The 26,640-nt window shown below is 44.8% G+C and overlaps 1 protein-coding gene and 1 pseudogene across 2 annotated transcripts; one reads left to right on the top strand and one right to left on the bottom strand.

Moving 5' to 3' along the window:
* The first annotated feature begins 11,833 nt into the window (after positions 1-11,833).
* On the top strand, positions 11,834-16,149 carry LOC112221552 (annotated as a pseudogene).
* Positions 16,150-16,937: 788 nt separating this feature from the next.
* LOC112222099 (BLOC-1-related complex subunit 6) lies at positions 16,938-26,429 on the bottom strand. Of its 2 annotated transcripts, none has more exons than XM_024384712.2 (6): positions 26,326-26,429; positions 20,268-20,911; positions 19,688-20,054; positions 19,083-19,252; positions 18,288-18,371; positions 16,938-18,160 (listed from the first exon to the last, which is right to left on the bottom strand). In XM_024384712.2, exons 2-6 carry the CDS (start codon positions 20,898-20,900, stop codon positions 18,035-18,037), a joined length of 1,380 nt encoding a protein of 459 aa, XP_024240480.1. In that variant the 5' UTR covers positions 20,901-20,911; positions 26,326-26,429; the 3' UTR covers positions 16,938-18,034. The 2 variants fall into 2 exon arrangements, with proteins under 2 accessions (XP_024240480.1, XP_024240481.1); XM_024384713.2 differs by lacking the exon at positions 26,326-26,429 and adding an exon at positions 22,662-22,707.
* Between the last annotated feature and the right edge of the window lie 211 nt (positions 26,430-26,640).

The raw sequence follows: 26,640 nt of genomic DNA, 5'->3' as shown, positions 1-26,640 counted from the left end.
TCCAGAACGACAGGCAGGCTCAGGGTCAGGGCAGGCAGAATGATAAAAAAACAGGAAAGCTAGAAAACAGAAATTAGATAAAGACAGGAGCACGGGAAAAACTCTGACAGGCTTGACGAAACAAACAAATCAAATTGGCAGACAAACAGACAAACAGAGAACACATGTATAAGTACAATGGGGATAATGGGGAAGATGGGCAACACCTGGAGAGGCTGGTGACAAGCACAAAGACAGGTGAAACAGATCAGGGTGTGACAGGACCCCCCCCCCCTGGAGGAGCACCACCTGGCGTCCTACCTGGGCGCATACCTGGTTGACCGGGGTGCCGGTGTTGGAACTCAACGATGAGGCCTGGGTCCAGGATGTCCCTAGCGGGTACCCAGCACCTCTCCTCCGGGCCATAACACTCCCAGTCAAGCAGGTACTAGAATCTCCTGCCCCGCAGTCGAACCTTCAGGATGTGCCTCACCGTGTACGCCAGTTGGCCGTCTATGAGACAGGGAAGAGCGGTGGGCATAGAAACAGGAGACAAAGGGCTGTGAACACTTGAAAGGCGAGAACCCAGTGCCAGAGCAGGGGAGGGTGTCGCGGGCGTATTCAACCCACACAAGTTGCTGGCTCCAGGTGGTGGGGTTTGCGGAGACAAGGTAACAAAGTGTCGTCTCCAGGTCTTGATTGGCTCGCTCCGACTGGCCTTTGGACTGAAGGTGGAACTCGAAGGACAGGCTGGCCGACAACCCAATGAGTGTGCAGAACGCCTTCCAGAACCGGGATGAAAACTGAGGACCCTGGTCGGAGACTATGTCCACCGGGAGTCCATGGATCCGGAAGACTTGCTGCACCATGAGCTGGGCCGTCTCTTTGGCAGAGGGTAGCTTGGGGAGAAAAATGAAGTGGGCGGCTTAGGAAAACCGGTCCACTACTGTCAGGATGGTGGTGACAAAGTCCAGGAAGATGTGAGACCAGGGACAGTGAGGGACAGGCACTGGTTGAAGGAGACCAGCCGGAGCTTGCAGAGGAGTCTTGTTCTGCGTGCAGATGGTGCAGGTGGCAACGAACGCGGAGACGTCCGGGACCATGATAGGCCACCAAAAACGTAGCCGCACAAAGGCCAAAGTCCGACGGGTGCCCGGGTGGCAGGTAAGCCTGGAGGAGTGGGCCCACTCCAGGGACAAGGGGCGGACAGCATCAGGAACAAACATCCGGTTATCTGCCCCCCTATAGCCGCGGGGGCTATAGTGGTGTAACAGTGGATCCGGCTTGATATTCTTGGATCCCGGTCAGTAGGAGAGGGAGAAGTTAAACCGGACGAAAAGCAGGGCCCACCTAGCTTGCCTGGATTTGAGACCCTCGGCAGTGAAGAGATATTACAAGTTCTTGTAATCCGTCCACACAAAGAACGGATGTTCCGCCCTCTCCCAACCAGTGTCTCCACTCCTCCAACGCCATCTTCACCGCGAGAAGCTCAAGATTCCCCACATTGTAATTCCTCTCTGTGGCGTTGAGGCAATGGGAGAAGAAGACGCAGGATGTAACTTGATGACCAGGGCAGAACACTGGGACAGGACAGCCCCCACTCCGACATCCAAAGCATCAGTCTCCACAACAAACTGACAGGACGGGTCAGGATGAATCAATATGGGAATGCCCAGTCCGCAGCTGGGGACCACGTGAACGGAACCTTGGGAGAGGTGAGTGCAGACAGTGGGGAAGCCAGGGTGCTGTAACCCTGGATAAAGCAGCGATAAAAGTTGGCAAATCCCAGGAAAAGCTGCAGCTGCACTCTAGACGTAGGCTAGGGCCAATCTACCACCTTTCTCACCTTCCCGGTTTCCATCTCTACATTCCCTGCAACAATGATGTAACCAAGGAAGGGGACGGTGGAGCGATTGAATTCGCTTTTCTGCACTTTTACTAAAACTGGTTCTCCAGGAGGCGCTGGAGGACCTGTCGGACATGGAACACGTCTTCTTGGGCTGATTGGGAGAAAATTAGGATGTCGTCGATGTAGACGAAGATGAACCGGTTCAACATGTCACAGAGAACGTCATTGACCAGGGCCTGGATCACAGCTGGAGCGTTGGTGAGGCCAAATGGCATGACCAGATATTTGTAGTGACTGCTGGCCGTGTTGAAGGCAGTCTTTCACTCGTCCCCTTCCCGTATCTGCAGCAGATAGTAAGCATTCCGCAGGTCCAACTTGAAGAAAACTGTGGCCCCCTGGAGCGGCTCGAAGGCCGAGGCGATGTGTGGTAGTGGGTAGCGGTTCTTCACCGTGATGTCATTGAGGCCCCGGTAGTTGATGCATGGGCGTAGGGTTTTGTCTTTCTTCTCCACAAAGAAGAACCCTGTGCCGGCAGGGGAGGCAGAAGCACAGATACACCCTGCAGCTAGGGAGTCCTCGATATGGGTCTCCATAGCCTTGGTCTCCGGACCCGACAGAGAGTACAGTCGTATTCGGGGCTGTGTGGTGCCTGGGAGAAGGTTGATCCCGCAGTCATAGGGTCGGTGCGAAGGAACTGAAGGGCCTTACTGAAAACCTTGTAGAGGACCTGGTACTCCACAGGAATGGCGGAGAGGTCCGGGGCAAGTTCTGAGCCCACCGGAAGACGTCACGGGCCAGGCGGCGCTGACTTCAGGCAATGCCTCAGAAGCGAGGTAGAATCCTTGGGAGGGCGAGTGGAATCAGACCTCCTCTCCTTCCTACTGTATGTTCCCGTTGCCACCCATCGATCCAGATGGTCAAGGCAATGAGTGTGTCGAGATCCATCGGTAGGTCCCGGGCTGCTAATTCGTCCTTAACTTCCTTCGATAATCCATGCAGGAACGTGTCGAACAGCGGTTACAGGTTCCAGGCTCTCTCAACTGCCAACGTGCAGAAATCCACTGCATAGTCTGCCACACTGCGGGAGTCTTGCCGAAGCTGGAGGAACTTCTGGGCAGCTTCTCCGGGACAATGGAGAATCAAAACCTTCTTCACCTCTGCCACAAACTCCTCCAGACTGAAGCATAAGGCTGACTGTTGTTCCCACACTGCTGTAGCCCAGGTGATAGCGTACCTCATCACGCTGATGTCCCGGAGGGCTATCTTTGAGCGGTTCGAGGGGAAGGAGGAGGGCTGCAGCTCGATGATGAGACAACACTGTGTGAGAAATGTCGTGACAGGTTCTCCAGCGACGCATTCAGGGGAGGTAAGCGGGGTCTCGGGAAACCGGGGTGGCTAACAGCCGGGTTACTGAGTGGCTGGGAATTTACTGTCATGGTAGGCTGCCTGACAGACAACCCACAGAATTTCTCCAGCAATGTATTCAACGTGCTTTCATGGCATTTGGGCAAGGTCTGGAACCCTTCAATAAAACCACGAAGCAACTCCTCGTGCCTTCCAATGGTGGCTACTTTGGAGCAGACGGCGTTGCAGAGCTGGTCCGAGTCTGCTGGGTCCGTCATGGCCAGTTCGTACTATCAAGGCTCAGGAGAAGACCCAGATGCAGACAGTTTTGAAGTAACAAAAGTTTATTACAGAAACAGGGGGGCAGGCAAACGACAGGTCAAGGGCAGGCTGAGGTCAGTAGTCCAGAGCAGAGTCCAAAAGGTACACAACGGCAGGCAGGCTCAGGGTCAGGGCAGGCAGAGGTCAGTAATCCATGGTGTTGTGACAAGATACAGAACGGCAGGCAGGCTCAGGGTCAGGGAAGGCAGAATGGTCAAAAACCGGGAAAGCTAGAAAGATGGGCGACACCTGGAAGGGGGTGGAGACAAGCACAAAGACAGGTGAAACAGATTAGGATGTGGCAGATATAAGTTTCCTTTCATTATGTGTTGTCGAATTCATACAAATATTTGCTGCCATTCTACTAAGGTTGTCAATAGCATTTTTTAAATTATTTTCCTTGAAAGAACAACTAGTGGGCTTTGAGTTCTTCTCCCCTATTTGGAAAGTTGGTCTGCCTGCTCTTCAGTCTGAGAGAGATATTATGAGAGCAGGTTTGAGTCTATTTCCTCTGTACATAAAAAAATGGTTTAAAACTGTATAACACAATAGTGTCTTTTGAAAACTGGTTCATATATTCCAAAGTCAATAGCAAATGTGGCTATGTATATATTTATGTTTCCGTTAATGTATTTAAAGCTTATTTCAGCAAGTTAACCAAGTTTTTGCTGGCTTAGCTAGCCATGTTAATGACGAGCTAACGAGCACCGTCAGTCAGTGCACTGTAATGTCATTAGCTATTGCTAACAGGTGATTTATAGAAATATTAAGTGAATGTATTTTCTTACTACCTTAAAAGGTTTATATAAAAAGGACATGCATTATTACTGTTGTTGCGTTCAAAAAGATATCTTGTGTCTTACCTAACCAGTGAACGTGTGGCTGTGACCGTCCTCTCAATTCCTGTCATCACTGTTTGATATCTTCTACTGCAGGAATGCTTTACTTTATTTTTGTTATTTTCTAAGCACAATGCATTTATACTATATGATCACTTTGTGCATAGAGTCTGAGAGAGATATTCTGAGAGCAGTGAACGTGTGGCTGTGACTGTCCTGTCAATGCCTGTCATTATCGTTTGATATCTTTTACTGCAGATAAAAACCAAGACAACCTGGAGTGTGGGCGTCCGTGTGCCTTTCTTCTGGGTGGCTATATGAAGTTGGTTACAGTGCCCCACGCTACAGAAGCAGGAGATAGGGTCCTGCCCTATGAGCCAGTCCGGCTCGCAAGAAGCCAAGGCTTCTTACTTACTTACACTATGGGATGGTACATGTCATGCTAACATCATGCTTTCATTAGTGTTTGGAGCTCATTATCAGTTTATAAATTAGAATGTTAGCAAGCTAAACACCCCTTACCTTGAACTAAGAGCTTGTGGGGCATTTAAACTCTGAATGATGCCTGACAGGCAGCACTGTCTCCCAGGCTTTGTGCTACCTACCAGACCACAGCCAATCACATGCAATCAACAATGCACCTAACTTGGCTAGTCTTTTGAGCGAGTGAGCAAGTTAGGTAGTTTTGTTAGTTAGATAGATATCTAGCTAGCTTGTCATCTGTGCTGGTTGTTAGCTTTCATAACTGATATGTGTATAATTGTAAGGGACACTTCATGTTTTATAGATAATATTTACATTTACAGAGTGGGTGAGCTCCATTCCTGACAGGCTGGTCAATTTCAATAGCAGCCTCAGAAGCTGATAAATCCAGACGCTGCTTTGTAAGCTGTTTCATATGTAAGGCTCCTTGCAGAGAGCCTACAAGGCAGAATCCTGACTTATCAGCCCAAAAGCTTGCAAATAAACTCAGTGCCACAAATAATTAATTTAAGGTTTTATTTACTAGACTTAATAAGTTGGAAAACAAGGTTGTTAAAGACATGTTATATAACAGGGTACAATGGGGTACAACACAATTATTGAGGTGAGACCTCCACAGTATAACTGGTTTCCGTACTCAACTCAGGCAAATACAACAGAACGTTCACAAGACTTTTGAGAATGACATGATCTTATTCATTGACAGAGAAAATGTGAGGACTTCGTCAATTTAGGCATTCACAACCGTGAAACTCTAGAGCGCACCAACCAGGAAAAGACATGAACTAGGCTACCAATTAGCCTCGGATGTGGAGAGTGCTGAGACAGTATTGATCATGGGTTTGTAAATTAAACTTTAAACTGTCTTACAATACTCTTATAACTTCCACCACTTTACACACACAATGCCATTTTCAGAGGAGATGAAGAATATATCAGGGATATATTACTTGTATGTCAGTGTTGCCTGCCCAGTTGGATTCCGATTAGGATGGGATGGAGCAGGGATGGATGGTTGTCCAAGTCTCTCTCGACAGCAGTGCTGAGGCCAGCAGGCCTAAATAATTCACAGCCCAAGCAGTGATACCCACTTCTCTCTCTGTCAGTACTCAGTCCAGGAAAGTAAAGTCCATTAGAGTTGTTTCCGTGCAGCTAATTCTTTCTCTGATCACAGGCGGGATGGATGGTGAACTTAGTTACTTTGTTTAAAATGAGACCACTGTGTGTTCCGCAGGGCCACCTCTGGGATCATTGCTTCGGTCTGAATAGAATACGTTTTCGTCATTAGGTGTTTGGCTTCAAAGGAGGTATGGATCACTCTGTTCAACTGGTGTGGCCGCCCAAAGAAACTTAACCTGACGTATGATAGCAAGTCCTGTAATTTATACGGATACTCACGGAGGGCGGGCCGATTAGGCCAGACAGCGTGTCACAGGGATCACCCAGTTGATTCTGAGAATCCAGCACATTCCTGTCTATTGACACAAACCTGACATTTCCTCATAAGTGTCTACAACATGTCCTATTGTACAGAAAACAGTTCAACAGTCCTTAGGATGAAATACGCGGCCTGTAAGGTTCCAAACATGCCTTGGGTGAAATATCCACATTCCATGTTACAGCAAATACACATTATACCCATTTTAAAGACATCAGAAGAGAAATTTCACAGTATTCTTCAAGTTCTCAACATGTCATGAGTCCTTCAGTTTGATACATTGTCCAGAAAACGTGTTTAAATGGCCTTGCGCTATTGATGGCATAGCCCGACCCCCCTTGTCCTGGAATTCACGTCCCTGGCACCTGAAAGACTAGCTAAAAATCCCCCGTAACACGTGAGTCGTAAAAGATGGTTGGCTGATTGGCCGAGAGTGTCTGTCTTTTGGCTTGTGATAGTGCTTGAGGAGGGCAAAAGTGTAAATCTTGGCCTAGAATGTGGAACATAGGGAATATTTGTTGTCCACCACCCACAACGGTGGATGTGACTTCTCTCATGGGTTCTTGTTACAACAACAGAGAAAATCTCAACAAAACTTTTGTTCTGTCGTGATCATATGAGATAAATAAATTATGATCTCGACATAACGAGTGAATACTTTTTTTATTCCTTGCTGGACTTCCGTACTTCCGTACTTATCTGCTCCAGGGCCAGGGTTCTGGTCTAGAAGCACTGTTTCGACTGCTCCTACAGTTTTGCTTGGGTCCTGCAGTTTAACTGACACCCGGCCCAGAAAGACAATTTCCACAGATGGCCACATAGAGAAGTCAGATATGAAAAATCCTAATAAGATACTTTAGTCACCACTTTTGTGCACAAAACATCCATTCAATTATTCTAATAATTGTTGCTGAGGACTTTAATTTTTTCATCACTCAGAGTCAATGTCTACCATGTTTTTGGATGACGTCATGACGTCGTCTCTGCTCGCGCTGTTCCCTGTGCTAACTACAGGGTGATTACCCTGATGACTGAGCCGGGAGTTGAGGACCAATCTCTCTTGCAAAGATTGCGTCATCATCCCCTTCATGAGTAAGACGACTGATTAAATACTTGACTAATCAGATGTTTTTTTGTGTGAAAAACAATTGTAATGTGACATTTTTGTTTATGTCACATTTCTGTTTTGATTTCGGCACAAATGAAAATGTGGCACTGTCTCGCCCAGGAATTGATGTTTCAGCGTTGTCGCAATGAAGAGTTCGGATTCAATTAGGGTTTCCACTAGTTACCAAAGCCACAAAGTCGAAATTGACTATAGGCTTATTGTAAGATTTAATGAAAAACAAATTTTAACATTAATTTAAGGTTATGGTCTGTTAAGAACAAATTCTTATTTACAATGACGGCCTAGGAACAGTGGGTTAACTGCCTGTTCAGGGGCAGAAGGACAGATTTGTACCTTGTCAGCTCGGGGGTTTGAACTTGCAATCTTCCGGTTACTAGTCCAACGCTCTAACCACTAGGCTACCCAGTTAGTATATAGTTAGTTGAAATGTTATTGATAGTTTGTAGAGCATGTACAGATGGACAGTTGACCGGGGCAGCTCTAGCAGGACAGACATTTCACAAACTTACTTGTTGGAAAGGTGGCATCCTATGACAGTGCCTCTTTAAAAGTCACTGAGTTCTTCAGTAAGGCCATTCTACTGTCAATGTTTGTCTATGGAAGTTGCATGGCAGTGTGCTTGATTTATACTCCTGTCAGCAACAGGTGAGGCTGAAATAGCCAGATCCACTAATTTGATGGTGTCCACATACTTTTGTGTATATATATATAATTTAGTCTGAGTATAAAACGCACTACATGAGAGGAGTATAGTTTTAGCCGCAGGGCCGGAAGCGTCTGTTTTGACATGAGATGCTTTACTTGAGGGATACAACTGCAGCAAGCTTCTGGAGTTAAAGTAAAACCAACACCGTAACCAACCAACGAACCTTACCTACCCCAATCACCAACCCAAGGTTGCTGAAGCTGTAAGTGTGAACAGAATATATTCTACAAAATATATATCCTATGAAACAGTGTAAAAGGGGACCTACTCTCATCTTATCTCTACCCAACCACCACCTTATACATACAACTTTACAAGCAATGCATCCAACTGCGAGCCGTCCTGAAGGCGTGCCACCACCACCTGACCTAAAAACCTGCTGCCACCCAGCCAGCTGACCTGCGAACTGCCAGTACCCCAGTCAACCACTAGTGCTTTGCACACAGATCATTCAACACCACACCCACATGTCCTGTAGGTCACCCAAACCACCTGATCTGTTTCCATGGTGATGGGCACCAGAGTGCAGGATTCATCTCAGATCCCTCATAATCTCAGGTCTTTCAACCGGCCAGGAATATCTTATCCGCCAATCCACACATGGGCGAATGGACACACACAAACACACACACAGAAAAGCAATCGTAGACATAAATACACAATGATCTCTATGATTGTAGCATGGAAAACAGGCACATTTACCACCACTATTGCTTAGTGATTCTCAAACCAACCTATATTACTTTTAGTACATATTTTTAATCACCATTAGGATTCTATGCTGATGTTCAGGCCCAAATAGACATGAAACTGTAGAAAATATTGATAGATTGAAAACAAAATACAGAGCTGCTGACTAAGGAACATGGATACTGGGGAAAAGCATAGAGAAAGTAAGAAACATGAGGGAAATGAAAAAGACAAAAGTACAGACATATGCATGACACACTTCTTTCTGTCTTTTTTAACTTTTCAGACAAATTCTAGGAAGGATGAGACATTGCCTCATTCAGTAAATTTGCCTTTTTCAATGATGGCAACATTTTCCAGTCCTCTTCCACATTAAAGTTCCACAGAAAGAGCAGGATACGTTTTTTAAAGAAATCCAAATAAAGATTCTGTTGCCAAGTTTAGAGATCGATTCTTAAGTTTAGAGTCTGATTCTTAAGTTTAGTGGGGGGATTTGTTAGGCTATGGCACTGTAGTATTTTTTGTACTTTTTCCAGACAGGGAGTGACTTGGATTAGAGTATACTACAGTGCCTTGCAAAAGTATTCGGCCCCCTTGAACTTTGCGACCTTTTGCCACATTTCAGGCTTCAAACATAAAGATATAAAACTGTATTTTTTTGTGAAGAATCAACAACAAGTGGGACACAATCATGAAGTGGAACGACATTTATTGGATATTTCAAACTTTTTTAACAAATCAAAAACTGAAAAATTGGGCGTGCAAAATTATTCAGCCCCTTTACTTTCAGTGCAGCAAACTCTCTCCAGAAGTTCAGTGAGGATCTCTGAATGATCCAATGTTGACCTAAATGACTAATGATGATAAATACAATCCACCTGTGTGTAATCAAGTCTCCGTATAAATGCACCTGCACTGTGATAGTCTCAGAGGTCCGTTAAAAGCGCAGAGAGCATCATGAAGAACAAGGAACACACCAGGCAGGTCCGCGATACTGTTGTGAAGAAGTTTAAAGCCGGATTTGGATACAAAAAGATTTCCCAAGCTTTAAACATCCCAAGGAGCACTGTGCAAGCGATAATATTGAAATGGAAGGAGTATCAGACCACTGCAAATCTACCAAGACCTGGCCGTCCCTCTAAACTTTCAGCTCATACAAGGAGAAGACTGATCAGAGATGCAGCCAAGAGGCCCATGATCACTCTGGATGAACTGCAGAGATCTACAGCTGAGGTGGGAGACTCTGTCCATAGGACAACAATCAGTCGTATATTGCACAAATCTGGCCTTTATGGAAGATTTGCAAGAAGAAGGCCATTTCTTAAAGATATCCATAAAAAGTGTTGTTTAAAGTTTGCCACAAGCCACCTGGGAGACACACCAAACATGTGGAAGAAGGTGCTCTGGTCAGATGAAACCAAAATTGAACTTTTTGGCAACAATGCAAAACGTTATGTTTGGCGTAAAAGCAACACAGCTCATCACCCTGAACACACCATCCCCACTGTCAAACATGGTGGTGGCAGCATCATGGTTTGGGCCTGCTTTTCTTCAGCCGGGACAGGGAAGATGGTTAAAATTGATGGGAAGATGGATGGAGCCAAATACAGGACCATTCTGGAAGAAAACCTGATGGAGTCTGCAAAAGACCTGAGACTGGGACGGAGATTTGTCTTCCAACAAGACAATGATCCAAAACATAAAGCAAAATCTACAATGGAATGGTTCAAAAATAAACATATCCAGGTGTTAGAATGGCCAAGTAAAAGTCCAGACCTGAATCCAATCGAGAATCTGTGGAAAGAACTGAAAACTGCTGTTCACAAATGCTCTCCATCCAACCTCACTGAGCTCGAGCTGTTTTGCAAGGAGGAATGGGAAAAAATTTCAGTCTCTCGATGTGCAAAACTGATAGAGACATACTCCAAGCGACTTACAGCTGTAATCGCAGCAAAAGGTGGCGCTACAAAGTATTAACTTAAGGGGGCTGAATAATTTTGCACGCCCAATTTTTCAGTTTTTGATTTGTTAAAAAAGTTTGAAATATCCAATAAATGTCGTTCCACTTCATGATTGTGTCCCACTTGTTGTTCATTCTTCACAAAAAAATACAGTTTTATATCTTTATGTTTGAAGCCTGAAATGTGGCAAAAGTTCGCAAAGTTCAAGGGGGCCGAATACTTTCGCAAGGCACTGTATATGAGTGCATGATTAAATGTGTCAAAAAGAGTCAAAAGTACAATATTTTGTTTAGGAATGTAGTAAAATAAAAGTTCAAAATATAAATAGTAAAGTACAGATACCCCAAAAAACAACTTAAGTAATACTTTCAAATAGTTTTACTTAAGTACTTTACCCCACTGTTTTAGATTGGGGGGGACCCCTACTTTCCGCAGCTATGAGGCTACCTGCCACCCAACAACAGCACAATGGGTTATTGTCCATGATATCGGTTGACTGATTTCTTAGACCGAGGTAGTTAATCCTTTAGGTTTGACATCGAATCCTACATGTTCACATGCTTGGTGGTGTACCCTCCCCTTCACTCCTGATCAGTAAAACAAACAAAAGCAGATTACTGTTAAAAGATTAGAGCTTTACCCAAAATAGGACCGATTCTTAAAAATGTCCGGTATTAGGGATTTACTGTCTTTCACAGGGCTATAACGGTAGTGATCAAAAATCACAGTGTAGTATAACAAAAAGCCTGTTGGTTTTTTGTAGTTGTCTTTGGCATGACTCCCTCTGCTGCACTACTGAGTAGTATTCCTGAGCAGCATCTCTGGCCAATGTGGGCGGCACTCATGAATCAAATTAACTCTTGGTAATTAACTCTTGGTAATTGCCTTTCTGAGGCATCCTTTTCCTCTAGTCTACGTCTCCTCTGCTGGTGCTGCCGCATACATGTCATTTGTTAACTTTACATACTGTAGCAATGTGTTGCCTCCACATGTTGACAGCTGAGGTGAGGGTCTTTCAGTGTTGTGTTCCCAGGGCTATGGTTGGTTGTGAGGACCTGGAACCATGGTGAGACACAGAGGCAGCAGGCAGCTCCATGGCGTGGACTGAGCTCGTGGTCCAGGCAGGGTTCAACACTGGGCCACACAGGGCCCTCCTACCATTCCTCCTCTTGATGTTCCTCACCTCCCGCTGCCTTGGTGGTCCCACAAAGCCTGCCCGCATCTCTCTGTCACCAGGGCAGACTTTCCTATTACTATGGGGAGTAGCCAACAAGGTGGGTTCTGGACGCAGGAGCCATTGGGATGGAGAGAGAAGGCTGCTTGGCCATGTTTTATGAGGACACTCTGGGGAAGTACCCTTATTACACTGACCAGGACCAGCCTGTGAACGGAGGCCTTCCCCAACACCTCTGAACGGAGGCCTTCCCCAACACCTCAGACCGGAAGGACACCTCCAGAATACACAGGAGGATCTCGCGGCCGCACTACCCTCTCCGGGGTACTGGGGTACCAGGGAATGGGGGTACTGGGTTGGGGCCAGTGTTCCCAGCAGTGGGGAAGGAACCTTGAGAAACAGGGCATCTACCTGGAGGGCTCTACTGAGGACATTCTTCCCTAACTGGACCACAGAGGAGGTGGAGAAGTGGTCTCAGGTAAGATCCTCATCACGACAGTGCCAGTTTATAGTGATAGGATAAACAGATGTTATAGATGCTATTCACTATGCCAGTTGTCTCATAATAATGATGTCATCCCGTCCCCCAGGTGGACTTTGAGATGGCGGCCCAGTCCATCCTAATGGAGACACTGTAGGAGATGAGGCTCCGCCCCAAGGCTCTGTGGGGCGTGTCCTAGTACCCCAACTACTACAACTCTGGCCCCCCCAGTCGATATCCAATTACACGGGCCGCTGTCCCGCTGCTGAAATGGCGTTGAACGACGTGCCGCTATGGCTATGGAAACGCTGCTCAGCCCTCTACCTTGTCCTCACGCTAGAGAAGCTGCAGGGCAGGATCTCAAGGGCCAGACTGTACACATCTAATCAGATCTGAGAGGCACTGAGAGTGACAAGCTTGGCTGAGACCGCCTACGACCTTCCTGTGTTCCTATTAGTCAGTAGTGTCAATACGTCAACTAACTCTTTTCTGTATGAGGTGAGAGATGTGATGTGAGATGGAAGTGGATGTTACCATATTTTTGATAGTGGTTTCTCTGTCTGGTGGGTCTGTAACTAATGTGTGATGTTCCCTCAGGTGGACTTGGTCAACGGTATTGGTTAGAGTGCTGCCATGGGGGTAGCAGGGGTTATCCTCTGGGAGAACGATCCAGGTGTCTTCTCTACAAGGACCAGTGGCAATTTTAGCGTGTAAATCTTGGTGGGGCAAAAAAATAACATGTGGGATGCATGCCAGCAAAGCCACTACACAACACTAACCAATACATTAATAGCACTATAACGGTGACAAACAGTGTCTACATAAAGCTGTCCCAACAGCAGTCCCAACACCTTACCACTGCTACACCTGGCTATCAGTGGTGCCTTGTCTGGCAGCAAAACAGTTCATTCAGCCTCATTTACTGCCTTTAAAAAAACATAGCTGATATGGCTGACTTGCTTAAAAAAGCATGGTTTCTACTGACAATTAAGATGTACAAACTATGGCATAAGGGAATGACAAGCTGATTAGAGGCTATCCGTAATTTCGATTAAGACAATGAGTGAACTAGGAAGGACGTCATCAATATAACTATTTGTTCATCACTTTTGAAATGTACAGCGACATAATTCAGAACATGGGCCGTTATTAGTGTTCTCCCTGTACACCAAGTCAGAACCGTAGGATAAATAAAGGGGGCATATAAGCAGACATTTCTCAAACACAGTTTATAGGCTACATGTGCACACCAAGTTAGAACAGTAGGTGAAGTTAAGAGGTGAAAATAGACCAAATTATTAGGGTGAGGCACATGGGCTACTAACAGCTTACTACACAACATACACTTAGTATTACTTTCTTAGCTACAGTATACATATCTCCCTGGCATATGACATCATTTATGCAGCAGCATACAAGACATTTTTGGACTCACCTTTTTGTGCTGTGCTCACTTGAACAGGAAGGTAGCACGGCAGTCCTTCACGGGCAAATTTTGTCATCAAACTCTGTCATCGAAGTCTGGCATTCTCTGGATTTATGGTGCTTTCAAGAGAACTGGGAAAAAAAGGTTGAATCTTGATGATGTCAGTGATCTTCAGGTCATAGCTCTAGAAAGAGGCCCGAGTACCCGGATTTACAATTCCGAGTTGGATGAAAGTTCAAAACGTATTTTCCCAGTCGTAGCTCGTTATTCCTGAGTTCCTAGTTGTCTTGAACTTACGAGTTAGATTTTGAAGTTCCGACTTGTTATTTTGACCGCGGCACATATCATGCTTAATTGACAGCATGGCCAATGTTGAATGTTTATCATTTTAAACTAGGAAAGGAGCCCCTTAATCTTAGACTTGGGACCACACATCCACTCCACTGAATAGCAGGGTAGTGATTGCTTTGCAAGCTTGTATTTAGCCACTGATTCCTTCCGAACCACTCTTTGTTGAATTTGCTATTTCCAACTTGTTGTGTAATGTTTATGTCCAATGGCCGATGAGCATCGAGACATTTTATCTATAATTTCTCTTCTTATGACAAGGATTAAAAAGGATTTTCCAGTAGATTGTCGACTTGCTTCATGATGATAAGTGCTAGCTAAGAATTTGAAAGTATGATGTTGACAAGATCAGTCCAACCAAAGCTACTGTACATTGTCATGATTGTCCTGACCAGGTCAGGTTACAGGAGACCACAACCCTACAGATTATCTCTCAACCCCAACAGAGGAGGAGAGATCTAGGGGTCTGAAGATGTGGGGAGTTTTATGACCCCTCACGGCCCTGGTAAATCTCAGGCCACAGACAAATTCCTTTGTCCTGTTACTATGGAGAACCAGCCTTAGAACATTAAACATGAAATAAAGGGACTTTGGAACAATGGTTAATGTCAGCCACAATGGTGGTCATGACGATAGATGGAATATGAAAATGTATGTCATTTTTGTTTTGAAATCATTGGTGAGACCCGGGTCCGTGCAGATTCACGGGCTATAAGGCGTTCAGAACGAGATTGGTAGAAGCAACTGGTTGATTAGCGGCTGTTGTAAAATCGATATTCGGATATTCTTTGAGTTAATTTGGGAAATAGAAACTCAATAAAAACTAGTTTTCCCATGGTGCCCCAGGTTAATGAGTTAATAATTGCTTGATTCACTTAATCACGCAATTAGAAACTTTAATCATTCGATAAACAACAGCCGTCACATTAACTAATACAACGTCACGACAACATATAACGTGATTTGACGTAATTTTATCTGTGGCCAACGACCTTGAGCCTTCTTGGATGGGCACTTCTAATGTAACTCGATGGCAGCACCCAAGGGGCTTGAATTTTCAATCTATACCCTTAGACTTGGCAGTGATGTAGTGTCCCCATGAGTGACAAAACACTGAATCAATCACGACGCAAAGCTCCATATTTTCTGCTGGCTTGCCCCACCACCAAAGAAAGCACTGAGCTTAGATGAAACACCTGCATTTTGGAGCTGCCTTATTCAAGAAAACAAGAGAGACCATGATTGTAATGAGCTTTATAAACTCAATGATATATTTAAAAAAAGAATTGACATGGTTTGCAAACTGATATGTGACATGTATTAATGCCAAAATAACATGCAAAACAGGCATTGCTAAAAATGTGGGGCTCTGCCCCACCTGCCTTGAATGACGGGTCGCTATTGACAAGGACTCAGTTCTCTTAAATCTTCCATACATTGTCAGTCATACTAATGTAACTGTGTCTGAGGTTTGCGAATGACATTTCCCCTCTGTCTGTGTCTCCCCCCAGACAGCCTACTCAGAGCTAGTCACATTCATGCTTGAGGTTCTGGGCCCGTATGCCGTCAACGTGACCACAGCCGTTTCCCTATGCCAGGGGCGTGGCCACTGCTTGCGCCACAAATCCAAGAGCTCCGCCTACCTGCACCTGCCGCCCTTCAACTTTCTGATGACAGAGAGGAAGGTAGAGATGGTGCAGGTCACGGACCAGCTGGACCCTGGCAACCTGGAGGCCTGGAAGAGGGACTTAAAGTGCCAGTGTTATGAGTCCCTGGAGGGGCCAGTCACCGATGAGGTCCTCAAGGACAGGGCTGAGGTCAGGGCACAGAGTGCCCTTCCAGCCAGACTGAATCCCCCCTTATTGAGTGAGCTGAACCAGGAAACCAGCCCCACCCTCGCTCTCTTGAACCACAGTGGACCGTCACTCACTGCACCTCTCCTATCTCTACTGCTGGTATTAACCACAGCTTTAAGCCTTAGGAGTTCAGACATAAGTCTGTGTTCAGGCTGACTAACCTGCAGGACTATCAGGTCAGGCTAAAGACTGTCGCATTAGTGTATAACAAAGGAGCATGGTACAAAAAAATATCTATTTCTAAAAATGAAATCTGAAAATTAGATTTTTATTTTGGAAAGTGGATCCTTTTTTGGGGTCTGTGTTGTCTAAACAAACAAATGCACTTTTTATTCATAGGATGCGGTTAACATTGCCGTACTTGTCTCGTCGACAGTTGTGTGTGTGTTCACTTCATAACAAGGCAGTACTGGATGTTTCTGGGGCGGTAGGTAGCCTAGCGGTTAAGAGCATTGGACCAGTAACTGAAACGTCGCGAGTTCGAATCCCCAAGCAGACTAGATGAAAAGTTTGTCACTGTGCCCTTGAGCAAGGCACTTAACCCTACTTGCTCTGGATAAGAGTATCTGCTAAATGACAAAAATGTACTAATTTTTGTTAATCTGCACACTTTTCTTCTCTCTATTCCTTACATGTGAATGGCTTTGTTGTAATATGGTTCCCAAGTTGGTTTCCTCAAACAGACATTCTACAACATGTTTCTGCAGTCATATCAACTGAGATGATTTCACCATTACCTTTGTGTTCTTACTGGTCATGCTACTGTGATTACAATAAATCATGCCTTTTTTCTGTGGAAATGTACTAATATGTTATATAAAATGTATTGGATGCACTCTAGATGTCCTGTATCTATGCACTCATGTCATCACAACCAAACAAGGAACAAAAACAGACAGCTACTCTTTGCAGCTCATGTAAATTCGTTATTTTTCTTAAAATATACACTTAGGACAAAAATCATTGTTTTGTTACAGAAAGATATGCACAAAGGTGCTTCTGATTGTACAGAGATATTATTAAGAGCAGTTAGAGGCCATCCCTCTCTCCCCAGACAAACATGCGTCCCCCCCAAAGTCTATAGTCTTACAGCCCATCCCCTTTTATATCCAGTGTGTGGGTGCTGCCTTATCTAGGTGGGTCTTCAGCAGGTCTGACGACATCTGGTAACATACAAGTCCTGTAAGGGCATGTTACATGTAACGGCTGTCCAGAACCTCTCACCATGGCAACACAATTTAAGCCAAATAGATATGTTAGAAATTGAGACAGGCCTACCTACCAGCCAGCCTGTGATGTGCCAAAAGGTACCACAGTCTCCTAAAGCACAACAATCTATCCAGGGAACAGAGGAGAGCTTTACAGGGATTGGCTTTTGGTTGGTAACAGCCTGATAACTAACAGGTATATAACATGGAGGGACTGCCCTTTATACAATATAATATGTACCCCCACACCTTCAGCTGTCTCATGTCACTATTAAAACCTGCCACAGGCAGTTTCAGGAACCGGCCTAAGAAATGACTAACATCTAAATCTTATCACAATCGTTCCTAAAGCTCATGCTCCATACAAATCAGACCTTATTCGGCACATGCTTCATAAACAACAGGCCCTTCCTGACAATACAGAGAAAGAAAACTGAGAAATAATAGAAAAGTAAAACATTAAATAATAGATACACAATGAGTAATGATAACTTGAGGGAGAGAGTGCCACCGTGTGGGCAGCAGCAGTTAGTGCAATCTGAACCAAATGGGTCGGACGGGAATACATTTAGAAAAGCATCAAGTGTTCCGTTTCCTTCAAGTTCTGTCAGGTGGAGGGCTCCTAGCCGAGCGAGGATCTCAGGGGCGGGGAGGGGCGTCTCCATGGGGAGGGGTGAGGAGAGGGGGTTAATGTAGATCACCCATGAAGCTGGCATGATTAGTAGCAGTGATTCCAGGGGGGTCATTAGGTTAACAAAGTGTTTGCAGTGGATGAGGGTCAGGGGCCTCCAGGGTGGAGGGGCTACTTGCAAATAGCTTCCAGGGCATCCAGGGTGCGCTTGATGTCCCGGATCTGGGCAGCCAGGGTGTGGATAGGCTGCATGGAACGATCAAGCTCCTCACAGCGCGCCATCAGCGTGTACATTCCCTATGAACACACACACGATTGAATACATGGAGGAAGTGAGCACATATCATATACTTATGACACAACAAGTATCCATGATTGCCATTGATCATAATTTACCTCATAGCCAAGCTCGCGCTTCTCTCACCTTTATGCTCATGTCAACAGACTCCCCCAGGCTGTCCACTGAGTCTCTGTAGGTTTGGATGTATCCCACACTCAGCGCTGTCATCTGGACACACACAGATAAAGACATACACTGAGTGTACAAACATTAGGAACACCTTCCTAACATTGAGTTGCACCCCCTTTTAACCTCAGAACAGCCTCAATTCGTCAGGGCATGGACTCTACAACGTGTCGAAGGCGTTCTACTGGGATGCTGGCCCCATGTTGGGATGCTGGCCCATGTTGGGATGCTGGCCCATGTTGGGATGCTGGCCCATGTTGGGATGCTGGCCCATGTTGACTCCAATGCTTCCCACAGTTGTCAGTTGACCATTCTTGAAACACACTGGAAACTGTGGAGTTTGAAAAACCCAGCAATGTTGCACTTCTTAACACATTCAAACCAGTGCACCTGGCACCTAATACCAAAGGCACTTAAATGGTTTGTGTTTCCCATTCACCCTCTGAATGGCACACATACACAATCCATGTCTCAAGGCTTAAAAATCCTTCTTTAACCCATCTCCTCCCCTTCATCTACACTGATTGAAGTGGATTTAACAGGTGACATCAATAAGGGATCATAGCTTTCACCTGGATTCACCTGTCTGTTCTTAATGTTTTGTAAACTCAGCTATTAACACAGCAGACCCTTAATAGCAAACCCTTAATATCAGCAACTTACAATAAGCAATGTATATCAGGGCAGGACTAAAAGGATAGTTGAACGCAGATCAAAATGGTCCATGTTTGTGAACAAACTGAGCTCACGTACGTTCTGGATGGTTCCGTTGAGGCTGCGCATCATCAGCTCCACACTGTGGGCAACATCCTGAGTGTGTCTCTGTAGGTCCACCAGGACAGCAGGGTCGATGGGAGGGATGTCTGCCGGCTGCCGCAACGACGACCCCCGACCCCTGCTACTGATGGAACCCGAGCAGTCCGCTGGACACAGAAAGAGAGACACAAACACACACAGGAAATTACTACCTTATCTCGACAGTCTACAAAGCAAACCAAATCAGCCTCCCTCATCCAAGCAGTGCTAGGACACTCATCCGTCCTCCCACCCTTCCTAAGGGTGCTAATCTAATCACAAGAGGAAAGGGGAAGAATTTATTTGATTTGGAACTCGGCCTTCAACTGCAGCTTCTAACACTGACGCATCACTGAAATCATAACAGAAAAGGCCGTTTGTGAATCAGCATTTCACTGATCACCAGGGTCGTATTCAGGTAAACTGTAGCAAAACGTTTTGCAACAGAAAACATGTGTATCGTACTGGACAAGTTCAGGTGATCTCTCCCTGTTTTAGTCAGTTTGGTGCCTAATGAATACAACCCAGGAGAATAACCATCCGTCCTCCGGTGTTTTACTCACAGTCACAGTCACAGTCCAGGCTGGGCTTGGAGCTCATCTTGATCTTCTGCTCCAGGTTGCGGCAGATGAAGTGGGTCAGGTCCCCGTCGTGGCTGACTGTTCCCTCCAGCTCCAGGGCAGAGGAGATGGTGGCCCTGCGGCCCTCTGGTTGGCCCCCCCGGCTGCCACCCCCTCCTCCGCACGCCTGGCTGATCTCATCCAGACTCTTGCTGTCCTGCATGCCCCGGACGATGCGCTCCCGCTCGGGGACGTTCCGCACATGCACCTGGGCCATGACGTGGGGCGGGCAGGGGCTGCTGTCTGATGAATTCCTCTTGGCTGGGGCAGAGCTTGGGCTGGGAGCTGCTGCTGAGGGCTCCTCTGTAAGCTGAGATGAAGAGGCAGTCTTACATACCGGTACCAGACGTATGAACAAACACATGTATTATCCTTACTATTGCAGGTGGTCAAAAAATCCATACAAAAACAAAACATTTCCGCATTACAATGGTTAAAGTACAATTTTCTATTCTTGAGCTGTTGGCTCTGGCACTTCAACGATTATGTACAGGGGCAGTAGCGGTCAATATGGCAGACTCACCTGAGCTGAGACTTCCGCCTGGGTGTTTCCTGAATGCTGCTCCTGGCTCTCCTCCTCCTGCTTCTCCTCCTCTGTTTCTACAGAACAGCAGTTACAAGGCTCTGTGTGTTCGGTCTCTGACAGAAGTCTGTCTGCACTGGGAGTGTCCCTCTGTAGGGCTGTGTCTTTGGATGGAATGCTTGTTGCGGTGGCGGTATGCTGTGAGTCTCTAGACAGAACATCATTTAGGGGCTCATCTGTTTGGAGGGGTCCAGTGAGGGACATGTCTTGAGGTGCCGCGTGTGGGTTTGTGTCTGCCGCGCATGTGGCAGTGGGGCGGGAGGGCTTTGATAGGAGCGTATCTTTGTGTTGTTTGTCCGAATGGGACATGTAGTTGTGAGGAGTGTCTATGGGGTCTTCTTGCACATGGCATGCTCTCTCTCCATCCACACAGTTCTCAGTCTCTTCAGGGGTCCCATCGAGGGATCCGTGCCCAGGCCTTGGCACCCTGCCCCCAAACTTCAGGAGCTGCGAGGGAGTAGTAGGGGAGTAGATGTGCGGGCCATTCTCACTGCAGGATCCAGGGGAGTCTGGTGTATCCACCCCATTGGCTGCTTCCGGCACATATGTGTCAATCACAGGGAAGAGGCTCATCTCTCCACCTGCTGCATTCAATATGTTAGATAACAGACACGCTCTCCTACTCCCTATCCATACAACTATAAACAACTGGGTTGGATTCAACAAATCATTGCACATCAACTTGCCCACCTAGGGCTCTAGCTTCTCTTTGTAATTGGGGCTTGCTTGCTTTCAAGGGACGGTGGGAGAAAGACTTTAGCATTGTGTGTAATATGTTTTCTATTAATCTCTTGATAACAGCCAAACGTCCCAACAAACTGGCTTAGTTGCGTCGAAGCAACTTCTAGTACCGGTAGCCAGCATACATTGGAAGACCCACCAAACTAAACTGTCAACAATACTACTTTGCAGCTCAACGCAATCCAATAAATAGAGGTCGACCGATTATGATTTTTCAACGTCGATACCGATTATTGGAGGACCAAAAAAGCCGATACCAATTAAATTGGTCGATTAAAAAAAAAAAAAAAGTATTTGTAATAACGACAATTACAACACTTATTTTAACTTAATATAATACAGCAATAAAAATCTATTTAGCCTCAAATAAATAATGAAACATGTTCAATTTGATTTAAATTATGCAAAAACAAAGTGTTGGAGAAGTAAAAGTGCAATATGTGCCATGTAGAAAAGCTAACGTTTGAGTTCCTTGCTCAGAACATGAGCATATGAAAGTTGGTGGTTCCTTTTAACATGAGACTTCAATATTCCAAGGTCAGAGGTTTTAGGTTGTAGTTAATATAGTATTTATAGGACTATTTCATTTACCTTGACTATTGGATGTTCTTATAGGCACTATAGTATTGCCAGTGTAACAGTATAGCTTCCGTCCCTCTCCTCACCCCTACCTGGGCTCGAACCAGGAACACGTCGACAACAGCCACACTCGAAGCAGCGTTACCCATCGCTCCACAAAAGCCGCAGCCCTTGCAGAGCAAAGGGAATAACTACTCCAAGTCTCAGAGTGAGTGACGTTTGAAACGCTATTAGTGCACACCCAGCTAACCATTTCACATTGGTTACACCAGCCATTAGGCTGATAGGCTTGAAGTCATAAACAGCACTGTGCTTGCGAAGAGCTGCTGGCAAAACGCACAAAAGTGCTGTTTGAATGAATGCTTATGAGCCAGCTGCTGCCTACCATCGCTCAGTCAGACTGCTATATCAAATCATAGACTTCATTATAACACACAGAAATACGAGCCTTTGGTCATTAATATGGTCAAATCCGGAAACAAAACGTTTATTATTTCAGTTAAATACGGAACCGTTTGGTATTTTATCTAACGGGTGGCATCCCTAAGTCTAAATATTCTTGTTACATTGCACAACCTTCAATGTTATGTCATAATTACATAAAATTCTGGCAAATTAGTTCGCAATGAGCCAGACTGCCCAAACTGTTGCATATACCCTGACTCTGCGTGCAATGAACGCAAGAGAAAAGACACAATTTCACCTGGTTAATATTGCCTGCTAACCTGGATTTCTTTTAGCTAATTTGGCAGGTTTAAAAATATATACTTCTGTGTATTGATTTGCAGAAAGGCAGTGGTGTTTATGGTTAGGTACAGTTGTCCAACGATTGTGCTTTTTTCGCAAATGCGCTTTTGTTAAATCATCCCCCAGCATTGCATCGATTTTATGCAATGCAGGACACGCTAGATAAACAAGTAATATCATCAACCATGTGTAGTTATAACTAGTGATTATGATTGATTAATTGATTGTTTTTTTATAAGATAAGTTTAATGCTAGCTAGCAACTTACCTTGCCTTCTACTGCATTCGAGTAACAGGCAGGCTCCTCGTGGAGTGCAATGAGAGGCAAGTGGTTAGAGCGTTGGACTAGTTAACTGTAAGGTTGCAAGATTGGATCCCTCGAGCTGACAAGGTGAAAATCTGTCGTTCTGCCCCTGAACAAGGCAGTTAACCCACCGATCCTAGGCAGTCATTGAAAATAAGAATGTGTTCTTAACTGACTTGCCTAGTTAAATAAAAGGTTAAAAAAATATATATATATTTTTTAAATTGGCGCCCAAAAATAAAACTTGAAATCGGCCCTAATTAAATCGGTCGACCACTACCAATAAACACATGAAAACTAAAATATAACAAAGGTTGAGTGAGTACAATACGAGATAAGAATATCTTTGGCCAACAACAGCTAACGTTAGCTAACTTACCTCATAAAAACACAGGTTGCTAACGAGCTGGCTGTCAGTTTGCCAGAAGACACCAACTCTACCGTTACACTTGTTTACACTGAGCTGCACTGGGGTCAGAACGCAATCATGGTTACATTAAGACAGCGTTGAGCCAGTACGAGATATGGGTCAGAAAACGTGTTTAAATTCAGGGATTCCACTGTACCTTTATCCACAATGCTCCATCGAGAAGATCGAAGGCTACTGCTAGTTTTCCCGGAAAACTGCCCTTTTCGTCCTCAACCACAGCAGTCATTAGGGAATGGCACGTTGTGTTGAACAACAAAAGGATATGATTGGCTGACACTGCCATTCCGTGGTTGAACAAGCATGGAGAGTACGGAGATAGCCCAAAAGTCTGGCTAAGGAACAGATGGGTTTTGGAAAAATGCCCTCAGTGTGTAGTCTGAAAGCAATACAGAGGAAGAAGGCACTGCAATAGCGTGGTTAACGAACAGACGTCATTACGGACAGCGAGGAAGAAAAAGAAGAGTGGAGTGCAGAGGGAAGATGCGTTTCAGGAAGAATGGCGCCAAGTACAAACCGCACTGTGTATTCTTTGATACACTATACAGTACCAGCTTTGCACACTCTTGGCATTCTCTCAACCAGCTTTGTGAGGTGGTCACCTGGAATGCATTTCAATTAACAGGTGTGCCTTGTTAAAAGTTATTTTGTGGAATTTCTTTCTTTCTTAATGCATTTGAGCCAATCAGTTGTGTTCTGACAAGGTAGGGGTGGTATACAGAAAATTGCATTATTTAGTAAAATACCAAGTCCATATTATGGCAAGAACAGCTCAAATAAGCAAAGAGAAACAGTCCATCAATACTTTAAGACATGAAGGTCTTTACCTGACAGTCACGTTATGATATGTCAGTTATCCCGTGAGAGCTTTTGTGCTGAACCCACTATGGTGTTTTAGATATCAAGCTTATGGTCATATTGCAGCAGTGTGTAGGAGGGAGATTCCATGATGTGAGAAGTGTGCAGGAGCACATGAGACAAACAAATGTGTAGTATCAGTGGAAAAACTGTGGGGGTGCCCATGTTGCTGGGGATCAGAAGTGCCCAGTGCAAGAGAGACAGGTTGAGGTTGCCAGGGTCAGTGTCGAACAGAAGGTGCAGTATGCTGAGGCAGTGAAAACAGTAGAGGATTATGGGTCAAGGGTGAGCAGTAGAGCTAGGCCAATACAGAGTGATATGCATTTGTGCTTCATAAGGTTGGTATCTTAGCGTTCATTGCCATGTTTATCAACTGTACTGCAGAAATAGAACGTCATTTATAGAAAACAGATGTTGTGGTGGCATCTGCAGAGAAGTACTTGGGTGTTTGAGTTTTACTGCAGAAGAGTTAAGGTGTGTTGAACAAAAGAGTCCCGTCCTTCCATGCCATTGGCCTGGTGTAGGATCAGTTAGGGTCAAAGTAGTTGAATGGGGTGTGGATTTTTACTTGTATGAAATAGTGGTATATAGGTGTAGGGTTAGTTGGTGGTGAATTTTTTTCTCCATTTCCCTCTTCCTTTTTATTTTTGTATCACAAAATGTAACGTGATCGACCACACACTACTGCACAATAGGTGGCGGCATGCACAAACAAATGTACGAATGTCATGATACCAAAGACGATGAAACTGCCATTCCAAAATGGCTGCGGTGGCTACTGCTAGCTAGCATGAGGATGAAAAGGGAAGTTTCAGGAAAACTGGTAGTATTTCAATCTTCTCAATGTATTGGTGTGGATAAGGGTAACATTTGGAGTAAAGTGGCATATTCGATCCCTGCATTGAGGTACATTTTCCAACCCATATCCCGCTCCAGCTCCATGGTGTCTTCAATAACATTTGATTTGTTTGTCGCTTACACAAATGTTATCACAGCTCTAACAGTGCAGTAATACCGAACAATACACAAAAATAAAATAAATATTAAAAAGAGAAATGTCAGAGTCCGGAATATAAACATATATGTTGGTGTGTAAAGACCAGGGATGGACAGCTTTGATGCGGTGTGGCAAAAAAAAAAAATCACAACTTATGAGGGGCCGCAGTGTTTTAATTACATGCAATTCTACTCATTTTGCCATGCGGCGGAGACAAATGCATGCAGTTTTTAAATATGATATCTGAGTGAGACTAACAAAATCAATGAGGGCCCCCCCAGGCTCAAATTCGACATACAAGTTTAGATAGCTTGCTGCTAGATTAACTTACCAATAGAAACATTTAGCTGACATGGGCTAATTGGTGACCATCAGTGACTGATATAACAAGAGAACTGTTGATGCGCAACCAAATTTCAAAATTGCACCTTGTGTATTCTACCTCGCAACAGTAAGTTGAGACCATGACTCAGTTCGCCCCAAGGAGGAAATTGATCTGCGGGCAGCCAATTGGGCAGTATAAGAATAGAAAATGTGTGTACAGCAGTAGTTATATAGGATGAGCCTTGACCAGAATGCAATATACACACACACACACACACACACACACACACACACGAAGTGGGTAAAACAGTATGTAAACATTATTAAAAAGTGACCAGTGTTCAATGACTATGTACATAGGGCAGCAGTGTCTTAAGGTGCAGGGTAGAGTACTGGGTGGTAGCCCGTTAGTAACAGTGGCTAAGTTCAGGGCAGGATAATGTAACCTTGATTGCATTCTAAGCTTTGTGAAAACAAGCTTAATTGTAGAGTAGTATCTTCTGCTAAAATGTAACCATGATTGCGTTCCAACCCCAGTGCAGCTCATTGTAAACAAGAGTTACGGTAGGGCCGGTATCTTCAGGCAAGCTGTCAGTGTGATTAGCTAACGTTACGGCTAGTAAGCTAACGTTTAATCAGCTCGCAACAGGAGGCTGTAAAACATTGAGCAATACGAACTATTAGACTAATGATGTAAAAATCATAAAGAATGGGTACAACATCCATCAAGCAAGTTGACATATTGCTTTCATCAGCCATAACAAGCAAGTTGACATATTGCTTTCAACAGCCATAAACGAACAGTTTACTCATCAGTCAGATGACATTAGCTAACTAGCTAGCTGTCGATGCTAGCAGCCAGGCCTCGGAGTATTATCTTGTTTTCAGTTCCCTTGTTACTCCGTGTCTGTCAAGAGTAACCACCACCCGGAAATGTGTGGGAATACTTATTTATACGACTAACTTTAAGGAAAATCAAATATCTGCATGTTTTTAGCGTAATCAAATAAATAAACACTTACCAGTGTAATGCTTTCCAAGAGATCTAGTCAACCATGAAATTTAGTCCAGTCCGCTCTGTATATTTATCCCTACAACCTGCAGTAGAGAACGCAATAGTTCCGCATAATCATAGAAAAACTAGTAGGCCTGGCTCACCACAGTAAATGTCTGACATGATGATTAAATGCAGTAGTAAGTATGTGATGTTTCATGAATATAATAAACCCATAATAATTGTAATTACTGAATAATTTCAGAATGAAGTTGTATTAAATGGAATTTAATCAAACACTGTAAATCATATCTGTGTATCACAGGAGGCTTCTGAGGGGGGA

This window comes from Oncorhynchus tshawytscha, linkage group LG22 (genome assembly GCF_018296145.1).
Source record: "Oncorhynchus tshawytscha isolate Ot180627B linkage group LG22, Otsh_v2.0, whole genome shotgun sequence".
Lineage (NCBI taxonomy): Eukaryota > Metazoa > Chordata > Actinopteri > Salmoniformes > Salmonidae > Oncorhynchus > Oncorhynchus tshawytscha.
Note: the sequence above shows the minus strand (reverse complement) of the source record. Positions and strands in the feature narration are given on the sequence as shown.